The sequence below is a fragment of the Aphelocoma coerulescens genome, chromosome 7, assembly GCF_041296385.1.
Source record: "Aphelocoma coerulescens isolate FSJ_1873_10779 chromosome 7, UR_Acoe_1.0, whole genome shotgun sequence".
Classification (NCBI taxonomy): Eukaryota; Metazoa; Chordata; class Aves; order Passeriformes; family Corvidae; genus Aphelocoma; species Aphelocoma coerulescens.
Window position 1 is genome coordinate 38,938,157 of NC_091021.1, and position 11,800 is coordinate 38,949,956.

The following is an 11,800-nucleotide window of genomic DNA, read 5'->3' on the forward strand; positions in this document are numbered from 1 at the left end:
TGAATTATCCCGATGAATCCGCCTTGGGATGTGGAGGGAGAATGGCAAAACTCCCCTTGGGAACACCGGCAGTGCGGAACCATTCCTGTAGCCCGATCTCCATCTTTCAACTGGGATTTATCCCAGCCTTGCCGTGCTGGAATCCCCCCCATCCCATTTGGCACCAGCAGGAGCAGCTGGAAGGGGCTGTTCTTCCCAGGGATCCATCTCCAGGGAAAGGGCCTTTGGAGATTGATGGAGGGAGAGAATTCCTCAATTTCTTCCTTCCATAAATCCTCAATCTCACGGAGCTCCAGCAGGAGCCGAGGCCGTTCCCCACTTCCTGGTGAATCTTTGGAGTCGCCCAGAATGGAGAAATTTAAGGATATTTCCCTTTTTTTCTTCTCCCTCACCCCCATTCCCAGGTTGTGTCCCACTATTTCCCTTCATCCTGAAGGAAAATGGTCCCACGTCACCCAAAATGACCCTTCCTGGTCCTCAGGGAACTTCCTGCTCAGGATAACCAGAAATCATGGAATTGCTAAGGCTGGAAAAGCCCTCTAAGCCTTGTCCCCAAGTGCCACATGCACAGGGCTTGAAATCCCTCCAGGAATGGGAATTCCAGCCCTGCCCTGGGCAGCTGTGCCAGGGCTGGAGGATCCAGAGCTTTCCTGCAACTTTTTTGGGATTTAAATGTTTCTGTTCCTTCTTGATTCCTTATTATTTATTATTTATTCATTATTTCTTACTTATTGTTTATTCCTGCCTGTCCAGTCCCAGGTTGGATTTTTATTCCCGACAGAAGCAGCTGGGATTTCACCTGGGAATGCTCAGCTGTGCTCCGGTGGCTGAGGGAGGGATGATTCCCAAATTAATTCTGCTTCCAGCTCATTTTTAAAGGATCTCCGAGCTCTCCCCATCCAGGGCTGGAGCAGAGCAATACATTTCCTTCCTGGCCTCATTAAGTCATTCCCAGTCTGGATTCAATCCCTGTCCTGCCAAACAATTCCCTAAAAATTGAAACAAAACAAAACACGGATGGGAAGGGAGGTACCACCCAACTCCTGAGTCCTGGCCCAATTTTTGTGGGGCTTTTTAGGATTTTTCACCACCACCATGGGATGTTTGTGCTCTCAACTCTGTAATTTGTCTTTTCCCTTTGGATTTGGGAGGAACAAGGAAGGAAGAGGTTTTGGAAGGAGTTTGGTCAGCCCCGGTTTGGGTGTGCGAGAGCGGGAGGTGCCCATGGCAGGGGGTGGAATGAGATGGGATTTAAGGTCCTTTCCATCCCAAACCAGCCTGGAATTTCATGATCCCCCCGTACCAGTTCCTTGGAATGCTCCAAGCACCGCTGATGAGGATGAGGGAGTCCAAGCCAGGCTTGGACTCTTCCAGGAGCTGCACATTCCGGCCATGTGTGGATTGCCAGGATCTGGCGTTTTGACAGGAAAACTTCCAGAATAAATGAAGGAACGTGGTCCTGGCTGGAATTTGGCACCTCCACCCTGAGCTGATTACCCCAGGCACCCCAATCCATCTCCTCCATCCCCTCCCCATCTCCTCCATCCCCTCTCCATCTCCTCCATCCCAGCTCCATCTCCTCCATCCCCACTCCATCTCCTCCATCCCAGCTCCATCTCCTCCATCCCCTCTCCATCTCCTCCATCCCAGCTCCATCTCCTCCATCCCAGCTCCATCTCCTCCATCCCCACTCCATCTCCTCCATCCCAGCTCCATCTCCTCCATCCCCTCTCCATCTCCTCCATCCCAGCTCCATCTCCTCCATCCCCTCTCCATCTCCTCCATCCCAGCTCCATCTCCTCCATCTCCTCCATCCCAGCTCCATCTCCTCCATCTCCTCCATCCCCTCTCCATCTCCTCCATCCCCTCCCCATCTCCTCCATCCCATCTCCATCTCCTCCATCCCATCTCCATCTCCTCCATCCCCTCTCCATCTCCTCCATCCCTGCTCCATCTCCCTCCCTGGTTCCTCCAGTCAGGCTCCCTGGAGACATTTCCAAATTAGCAGCGAGTGGTGGGGAAGTGAAACCCTCCTGGCTGCGGGGGAATGACGGCCGGGCAGTGATGGATTGCTCTGTGTGTTTGTCATATCAGGTGCTCCTGACAATGTTTTTCCATGGGCTAAAAATACATCCCATAACTGCAGAATAGGTCCCAAGCTGCCCATGGCCAAATTGATGGATCTGCTCAGCCCTGGAAAGCTCCCACTTCCTTCGGTTTTCATCTTCAGAGGAAGAGTCTGGGCCCCAGCGATAAAAAATATCGGATTTTGGGCATGAAATAATAAAGGTGTCCCATAAAAAAGGCAGATCCCTGTAAACTCATCAGCGATCATTGAATGAGTCAGAATTATGGGATGGTTTGGGATGGAAGGGACTTTAAAACCATCCCAATCCACCTGTTCCATGGGCAGGGACACCTCCCACTGTCCCAGGCTGCTCCAGTCCCAATGTCCAGCCTGGCCTTGGGCACTGCCAGGGATCCAGGGGCAGCCCCAGCTGCTCTGGGCACCCTGTGCCAGGGCCTGCCCACCCTCACAGGGAACAATTCCGAATTCCCAATATCCCATCCATCCCTGCCCTCTGGCACTGGGAAGCCATTCCCTGTGTCCTGTCCCTCCATGCCTTGTCCCCAGTCCCTCTCCAGCTCTCCTGGAGCCCCTTTAGGTCCTGCAAGGGGCTCAGAGCTCTCCCTGTGTCCTTCCCTTCTCCAGGTGAACATTCCCAGCTCTCCCAGCCCGGCTCCATATTCCAGAGGGAATAAACTGTATATCCACCAATATTCCTTGGTCTGAAATTCAGTCCAGTGAAGGGAGAAGATGCTGCTGCTAAAATTTCACCTTGGAGGCCTCATGGAATCTTGGGATGAGAAAAACCAGCCCTGAATTCCGACAGGTCCCTGAACACTTCAAAATAATTCCCACAACAACCCTTTGACTCCAGAGTTTGGGAATTACAATTCCAGGCTCAGGGGCTGGGAGCTGGCTGGAGAAATTTGGCTGCCAGCAACAGCTCCGAAAATCCAATTTTGGGACAGCAACTCCCAAGTTTAATTCTGGAGCTGCCAGTGCTGGATTCTCTTCCAAAGGAATGGGAAGAGTCGCTGTCCCCTGGGGCTCCGTGGGCCGGGCCAGTTGTTCCCGGCTGGAATCAATGGATACGATCCATTCATGGACACACACAGGGCTGGGAGGAGGAGCAGCCCCGCTAACGAGCCGCTCGCTAATGATCATTAATGGGATCCTGGTAATGAGGGGGCCCAGCTGAATATTGGGATTTTTAGAAAGGGATCCCGGCAGAATATCAGGGATTTTACAGGGGATCCCAGCAGAATACTGGGATTTTTAGGGACCATCCTTTCACTAAGAGCTGCCAGCCCCAGCGCTGTGGGATCCAGGAACGGATTCCACTTGGAATGACAAATATTAGGGCGAACCAGGGAGCTGGAACAGCTCTGGCCCTAAAAAGGTTTCATTTTTTTAGCTCCAAATGAGCTTCGGGAGCAGATTTTCCTCATTCGAGCTGAGCTGCTTTAAAAATCGATGGGAATTTGGCCTGAGTATGGACCTGGAATTACCCCCCCCGCCCCTGGTGTGGCTGAGCTGCCAAAGTGCTCCTTCCCTCATCCCTCGCCGGGGCTGGACGCTGATTCCCGAAAAGAGGTGGAGAGCAGACGACGCAAAGCACGGAGCCATTACCCGGAGTGCATTCCCGGGGCTATCCGGAGGCTCCGGCAGCTCCCGGAGTGTTTTTAATGAGCGGCTCCGGGCTGAGGTATCGACCCAGCCGCGCCAGGGAGCGGCCGAGGCGCCTCCGGGTTTGTCTCCGGAAGGATCCGCGGCACCTCGGGGCTGGAAGCGTGAAATCCATCACTGCTCTTCCCAGCCTGCATTCCTGGAGGGAAGCGCAGGCAGCAGGCGCCCCTCGGATCCAGGGGGGATCTGGGTGGGTTTGATTCCCAGGAAAGGGTTTTTCCCGGGGTTTTTCCAGCTGGGAGCTGAGCACGGAGGGGTGTGTGGCCCTGAGCTCTGCCCTGCAGCTCCTGGCACTGGGATTTAATCCATGAAAGTGGTGATGTCATGGCTGTGGAGACAGAGATTAGGAATTCAGGAAGCCTGAGGTGAGGCCACTCCAACCCTGGCTCCAGGAAAGTCACATTGGAGCTGTTCTGCTGCTGTACTCCAGGAGAATTCCAAATATTCCATGAGGGACCTGCTCTCCTTGGGGCTGCAGGGAATTTTTGGGTGTTGTTCATTCCAAAACAGCCATAAAAATTTCCAAACTGGGTCATGGGATCCCAGAATGGTTTGGATTGGAAGGGATCACCTCATTCCAATCCCTGCCATCCCGGTGGGAATTCTGCAGGGACAAGGCCCTGCTGCAGAGTCCTTCCCTGCCAGGAATCATAAGATTGTCTCAAAAACTGGAAATATTCCCAACAACATCTCCCCTTGGGACAAGGGCTGGAGGGACAGGACACAGGGAATGGCTTCCCAGTGCCAGAGAGGGCAGGGTAAGGTGGGATATTGGGAAGGAATTGTTCCCTGGGAGGGTGAGCAGGCCCTGGCACAGGGTGCCCAGAGCAGCTGGGGCTGCCCCTGGATCCCTGGCAGTGCCCAAGGCCAGGCTGGACATTGGGGCTGGAGCAGCCTGGCACAGTGGGAGGTGTCCCTGCCCATGGCAGGGGTGGAATAAACAGGATTTAAGTTCCCTCCCATCCCAAACCATTCCAGGATCCCACCCTTTTGGGATCCCACAGCAATTCCTGAGAGCTGCTCACGTCTCCCAGGTCACTCAGTCTTCTGCTCCTCTGGGAATTCCATGGATGGAAACATTGTGGAGAAGTGGGAACGCACATTGAGGAAAGGGCCTGGAATTTGGTGGTGAGATGGGAACAATGCCACCATTTTGGAGGAACAATCCAGGCCCAGGGAAGCCATTCCTCGGGCTCTCCTTACACCAGCTCCAGGATTGTGGAGCCTCCTGTGGGGATCCACGCTGGCTTCATCCCAAAGATCCCCCTTTCCTCACCCCTCGGCACCACAAGCCAGATTTGTTTTTCCAGGAGCTGACAGAGCTAGGCTTGTTGATCCCACAGGCTTCCCTTGCAGCTTTCCAGGTGTTTTCCAAAAAATGACAGGAGCAGCTGGAAAATCTCCATTCCCCCTGAGGTTCCTGCTCCTCTATCACCCCAAAAATGCGGGATTGAGGCGATCCCAGAGTCTCAGAGGTTCTTCCAGTGCTTCCCTCTTCCTGCCCGGGGACAGGGTATAAATATCCCATCTGTTCTCCGTGCCAATTCCCAAATCCCCACAGGACAGAGGGAGAGAGGCCCAAATCCCACAGATGCCCTGGATGTGTCCCAACACCTCCATAGCACTCAGCAGGAAAAACCCTTTTCCCAACTGTTCCCTGCCTAAAATAAGGGATATTTTTAGGGATTAGAGCCACAAACACTGGGTTAGGGTGGGGGCACCAGGCAAGGAGGGATTTTGGATTGAAGCTGAAAATTCCACAGTTTTAGGTCGGAACCAGGAGTTTGCCTCAGCTTGGAATTGTGGTGTTGGGAAAAGCCGTGGCTCCCGGCAAAGCTTAATTCAAATGTCTTCTACTCCAAGAATTCCCTGCAATTAATAAAGGATTCCTGATGGATTAACTCCCAAAAAGTGCCCGAGTGTTCAGTGCACTCCTGGATATTCCAGGATACGGGAATGCTCGTGTTCTCCGCTCCACCACGAAGTGATTCCAGTTAAACAGCTGGAAGTGCTTTGGAATGACTGGAACCTCTCTATTATTTCTCCCTCTTATTGTGTTATCCTAAAATTCCGCTTTTCCTAACGTTCCTCCGGCACTAAAGGGTAAAAAAGGGGAATTTTGGACAGATTTCTCCAGCCGGTTTGGCCGGGATGCCTCGGGAGCGTTTCTGTTCCGTGGTGCCCGATCCAGGGTGTGTTTGTTCCCGGGAGAACAGGCAGATCTGTTCTTTGTCTTTCCCTGAAACGTGGCTGGAAATGAGGGATCGCTGCCGAGATTCCTGCCGGGCTCAGGGAATTGATTCCATGGGGATGCTCTGCTTTGTCTCAGCTTCTCCCAGGAGTGCCTCTGGCAGCTCCAGCTTTTCCCACCCCGTTCCAGCCCAGGTGTAAATGGATTTCACCTTTTCCACTCCAATTTAAACTCCTCATTACCTCTCCTAGGGGTGTCCATAAAATTTCGGGAGCTCGGCCATTTCCAGCCCCGGGAAAAACCAGGAAGCTCCAAAAAACTTCCAGCACTAAAAACCTGGACAATGAACACCTCCCAGCAGGAATTTGGGTGTCGGGAGAACGATTTTCTCGCAGGTTGTTGGAGCCTCTTCGTCCCCATCCCGCTGCCGGGATTCCCGGGAAGTGGCCACCCCTCCCCCAGCCGATGTGGATGCATGGATTTAGCCCCAGGAGGATCCCGCTGGGAATGGGAGAAACAGCCGGGAAAGCTCGCACGGAAAGATCCCTGGGGAGGGAATGGACGGAGGAATCCAAATCCCGTGGGAGCAGCGGCTTCTCCCTCTGGAATGTGCCCGTGCGAAGTCACCTGTTGGGCAGGATTTTAGCTAGGATAATAAAACCCGGATTTGGGGGGTTTCCAGAGCCAAAATTGCCGCTGTGTTCCCGGCCGGCGGGATACAGCCGGGGTGGGCTGCCTGGATTCCCTGGGCACAGCCGCGATCCAGGGGCAGGAACGCAATTGCCGCATCTCCCCGAGCGCAGGGATGCGGGTCCCGCGTTCAGCCAGACGCGGGGGCTGGAAAAGCGCCGGAAAAGCGCTGGAAAAGGGAAGTTTTAACGCGGCTGGACGGGAAATCCCGCTCGGACGGGCCGCGGGGGGACAGGGAAAGCTCCATCCCGGCCGCTCCCCGCTCCCCTCCGCGGCATCCCGGGACTCGCGGGAGGGATGGGATGGGATGGGATGGGATGGGATGGGATGGGATGGGATGGGATGGGATGGGATGGGATGGGAAGGGAAGGGAAGGGATGGGATGGGATGGGATGGGATGGGAAGGGAAGGGAAGGGATGGGAAGGGAAGGGAAGGGAAGGGATGGAGGCGGACGGAATAAGCAGCCCAGACCTGTTGCCATCAGAGCACGCTTTACTTCGGCAGCCGCGGGCGGCGGGACGGGACCGGGACGGGCCGGGACGGGCCGGGATGCGCCGGGATGGGCCGGGATGCGCCGGGATGCGCCGGGATGGGCGGCTCCGGCCACCCCGAGCATCTCCTGGCCTCCGGCATCCCGGGATCCGTTCGCCTGCTGCTTTTCAGGAGGCTCCAAGCCGAGCCCGCGTGTCCGCGGGAGGGCTGCGGGCGGTCAGTCCGGCGGCCAGCGCTGCGGTCAGTCCGGCGGCCAGCGCTGCGGTCAGTCCGGCGGCCAGCGCTGCGGTCAGTACGGCCCCACCACCACCGCCTCCACCTCCTTGGACGGGCGGCGGTCCTTGACCAGAAAGTTGATCATGCCCTCGGACTTGATGAGGAGGTTGCAGCCGAGGAAGAAGATGCCGAACACCACGGTGAGGGCCAGCACGCACATGACGGCGATCTGCACCACGCGCATGATGTACAGGCTGCGCTCGTCCGCCGCCGCGCCGCTGCCGTCGGTCACCACGGAGGCGGCGGTGCAGCAGCGCAGCGCCCGCTCCAGCTCCAGCGCCGCGCCCCCGGCCCCCGCCAGCAGCCCCGCCGCCGCCGCCGAGGAGCCGTTCAGCCCCGCCGGGATCGCCAGCGAGCCGTTCATCCCTCCTGGAATCCCCAGCGAGCCGTTCATCCCCGCCGGGAGCCCCAGCGAGCCGTTCATCCCCGCCGGGAGCCCCGCCGAGGCGCCGCTCGTCCCGCCCGGCAGCCCCGCCGCCGCCGCCGCCGCATGCAGGCGGCCCGAGCCGGGCCGGGCGGAGCCGTGCCGAGCCCAGGCGAGCCCAGGCGGGCCGGGCGGAGCCGTGCCGAGCCCAGGCGAGCCCAACCTGGCCGCTCCGCGCTGCCCGCCCGGCACCGCCCGCTCCGCTCCGCCCCGCGGGGACAGCCGGGGAGGGGACCGGGATGGGATGGGATGGGATGGGATGGGATGGGATGGGATGGGATGGGATGGGATGGGATGGGATGGGATGGGATGGACAGGGAGGGGAGAGGGGTCGGAGGGAGGGTGGGGATGGAGAGGGAGGGGAGAGAGAGGGGTTGGGGATGGAGGGAGGGATGGAGGGTGGGGATGGGGATGGGGAGGGAGGGGACGCGAGGGAGGGGAGCGGGCTTGGAGTGGGAGGGTTGGAGTGGGGATGGGAGGGAGAGAAGGGAGGGTTGGGATGGGCAGGGAGGGAAGAGCGTTTGGGAATGGGGAGGGTGGGGATGAGGAGGGAGGGTTGCGATGGGGAGGGAGGGGAGAGGGTTTGGGGTGGGAGAGGGAGGAGGGAGTGGAGAGAGTTGGAGGGTGGGAAGTTGGGCTGGAATGGGAAAGGATCAGGGAGGGGTTTTGGGGCCACAGAGGAGTGGTGGGCGTGGGGAGGGCTCGGGAAGGGGAGCGGCTCTTTGGGAATCGGGATGGGGGATCAGGAAAGGGGGAGGGCGGCGTTTTGGGGGTGGCTTTGGGAAGAGGGAAGGGGATTCGGCTTGGAAAAGGGTCGGGAAGGGGAGCGGGTTTGGGGAAGCGGGAGGCGGGCGCGGGGAAGGGGTTGGGAGCACAAAGGGCTGGGAGGGGGCTGCGAGGGGGGCCAGGGAGAGTGGGGAGGATTTGGGGAGCAGGAGAATGGGATTGGGGGCTTGGAGAGCTGGATGGGGCAAGGGGAGGATGTGAGGGGCGTTTAGGGAGTGGGTTTGGATGGGAGAAGTTTGGAGGGGCATGAGGAGGGGGATTTAGGGGAATTGGGGGATTTGGGGGCATTGGGGCAGCAGGATTTTTGCCCATGGGATTTGTATTGGGTTTTGGCAAACGGATTTCAGGGCTGGACTCTCCCAAGGGAGGGAGCTTTGGGAATGGGGTTTGGGAGTGCTTTTAGGGGAACTCACAGGGATCAGATTTTGTGGGAGCGGGATTTCCCACGTGGGTTTTTCTCGTGGCAGCGAGTTCTGGGCTGTGCATTCCCAGGGAGTGGGGTTGGGAGGTGGTTTTTTGGGAAAACGCGTCCGGGAAGAGGTTCCTGTGGTGAGGGGATGCAGAGCCGCTCCTGGGAACTGCGGGAAGAGCCAGAGCCGCCCTTTGGGGCCCTGTGGGCTCAGGTGGTCGAATCCCCCATTCCCAAAGTTCCCCCAGCTCTGTTTTCATGGAAGATCCAGCTCCAAGCGTTTCGGAGCCTTCCCGTGTGCCCGGAGGAGGCGGCAGAGGAGCGGGGACAGCCGGGTGTGACCCTGGGGTGCTCCTGGGCGCTGCGCACCCCTGAACCCCACTGCCCCTCCCTGGCGAGCCCCCGAGCACCCCAGGGATCCAAACTCTTCCCAGGGGCCTGGGGATTTTAGGGAATTCTTGTCCCCCTCAGCGCAGGGGAGTGCCCAGCCCGGGGCTGCTCCTGGGACCGGCTTCCCACGGATGATTTGGGAGGTTTTGGGGATAACTGGAGCAGCTCCCGACAGCCAGAGCCGTGGGTTGGCGGCGCATCCCGACATTCCAGCTCCTGGCCTTCCCAGGGATGGGCAGCACGATCCCGAGCTCCGGCCGAGCCATGACTTGGGAGATTTCCTGGAGGAGGCTCTGGATGCAGAGCTGGGAGCTGCGGCCCAGCTTAACCCTGCGCTGTCCTTGGCCGAGCGGGGTTGGGATCATCCCAAACATCCCCAGGGATCCCTGTGTGGTTATCCCAAACATCCTGAGGGATCCGTGTGGGATCAGGGGCTGTGACAATCCCTGCCCAGGGGGTGCAGTGGCCTTGGGGCTACTGGGGATTTCCTGGGATTCTCCTCTTGGGAATGAACCAGCAGAGAGGCCCAGGCCTGGAGGAAGGATGTTTTCCAAAGCCCTTCCAGCTGAATTATCCTGGTGTGGTGGCTTGGGGTGGCACTGGGGCGGCACTGGGGCGGCACTGGGGCGGCACTGGGGTAACACTGGGATGGCACTGGGGTGGCACTGGGGTGGCACTGGGGTGGCACTGGGATGACACTGGGATGGCACTGGGATGACACTGGGATGGCACTGGGGTGACACTGGGATGGCACTGGGGTGTCACTGGGGCGGCACTGGGATGACACTGGGATGACACTGGGATGGCACTGGGATGACACTGGAGTGGCACTTCAGGGCTTAGTGCCAGGGGAATTCTGGACTCGATGACCTTGGAGGGCTTTTCCAACGAAACCATTCCATGATTCCGTGATGCACTGGATCATGGGTGTCACCTGTCCCCACGCCCTGTCCCCTGCACCCCTGGGCCACCTTTAGGGTCCCCTGTAGGGGTGACGGTGCCCCGTGGGGTCCCTCCCTGCCAAGAGCCCCCCAACAGTGGGGCTGTGCTGGCCCTGCCTCGCTCCACCAGCGGATGGGAACATTTTGTTTTCCCATTGGAAGAAAAAGATGGGATCCATCCTAGTGAGCCAAGGCAGTGCTGGCAGTTACTGCAGCCAGAGGAAAAGCTGGAAGAGCTCTTGGAACTCCACACGATTCCCGTTTGGAGCGTGGTGTCCTCCCTTCCCATTGGGCATGTGGGGCAGGGTCTGTCCTTGGGCCCTGCTCCAAATCCCAGCTCCTGGCAGCTCCGTGGGAAAATGATTCCAAGCCCTGAATTAGGACAGGAAGAATCCCATCCCCGAATTAGGACAGGAATGATCCCATCCCTGAGTTAGGACAGGACCAATCCCATCCCTGAATTAGGACAGGACCAATCCCGTCCCTGAATTAGGACAGGAATGCTCCCATCCCTAAATTCTGTGGGAGAAATCCCACATGTGCTTTCAGCTCTGATGAGCGAGGCTGAGAGCAAGGAGAGCTGGAGCCACTCCTGCTCTGGGAATGCAGGTTTTCCATGGAGTTATCCTTTGCAAATCCTAAATGTGAAGTGCTTTGGGAATGTTTTCTGGGAAGTGATGCCCTGAGCAGAGTTAGGCCTGACTTAGCAGAGGGACATGGCAGCCTCGTGGTTGCTGTGTCAAAATACATGAAAGCCTCAGAAATCATGGAAAACACCGTCCCTTTCCCATGGAGATCCCATCTTTATCGGTTTTCTGGGATAAGGGAACAATACCAGGAGTAGCCTTGGTCAGAGCAGGCACCCCTGGGGGGTTCTCCTACCGCCCCAGCGGAATGTCAGGGCAGGATGAAGGCAGGACTGGACCCCTGGATGTCCCTTTTATCCTTGGGATTTGCCAGCTGGAATGGGATTAGCGCTGGGAAGGAGACTGCATTTCATCTTTCCAGGGAAAGAAGTCCCTAAAAGCCTTGGGAACAGGGAGTTGGGGCAGGGCAGTGCCTGTCAGGGCTCAGGGGAGGGATCGCTCCTCTTCCCGCTGCATTTGTGGATCACCAGAGGTGGGAAGGCTCCTGTTCCCTCCTCCCTATCCCACACATCCCGGTCCCGTTCATCCCTCCCTATCCCACACATCCCGGTCCCGTTTCCTGACTCCCGGTGCCCGACTCGGCCCCGTATCCCGGGATGCGGAGCGTGGCCGGGATTGCCGGGAGAGCAGTGACACCTAGTGACACCTCGGGACACCGGGACACAGGGATACCGGGATACAGGGATACCGGGACATGGGAATGAGCCCGGGAACCGGGACGGGCGCGGCCACGGGCTCCGGGCAGCCCCTTCCCCACCGCTTCCCTTTTCCAAGGACAGGAATCCCATTCCTGAAATCC

At 58.2% G+C, this 11,800-nt stretch overlaps 1 protein-coding gene across 1 annotated transcript; it reads right to left on the reverse strand.

The window, feature by feature from the left end:
- Positions 1-7,120: 7,120 nt before the first annotated feature.
- Positions 7,121-7,964, reverse strand: RPRM (reprimo, TP53 dependent G2 arrest mediator homolog). The gene has a single exon (XM_069021586.1). The coding sequence runs from the start codon at positions 7,826-7,828 to the stop codon at positions 7,418-7,420; it is 411 nt and encodes a 136-aa protein (XP_068877687.1). The 5' UTR covers positions 7,829-7,964; the 3' UTR covers positions 7,121-7,417.
- Between the last annotated feature and the right edge of the window lie 3,836 nt (positions 7,965-11,800).

What these genes read in the sequence shown, in the direction of transcription:
- RPRM (XM_069021586.1), bottom strand. Translation starts at nt 7,828, where the DNA reads ATGAACGGCTCGCTGGGGCTCCCGGCGGGGATGAACGGCTCGCTGGGG.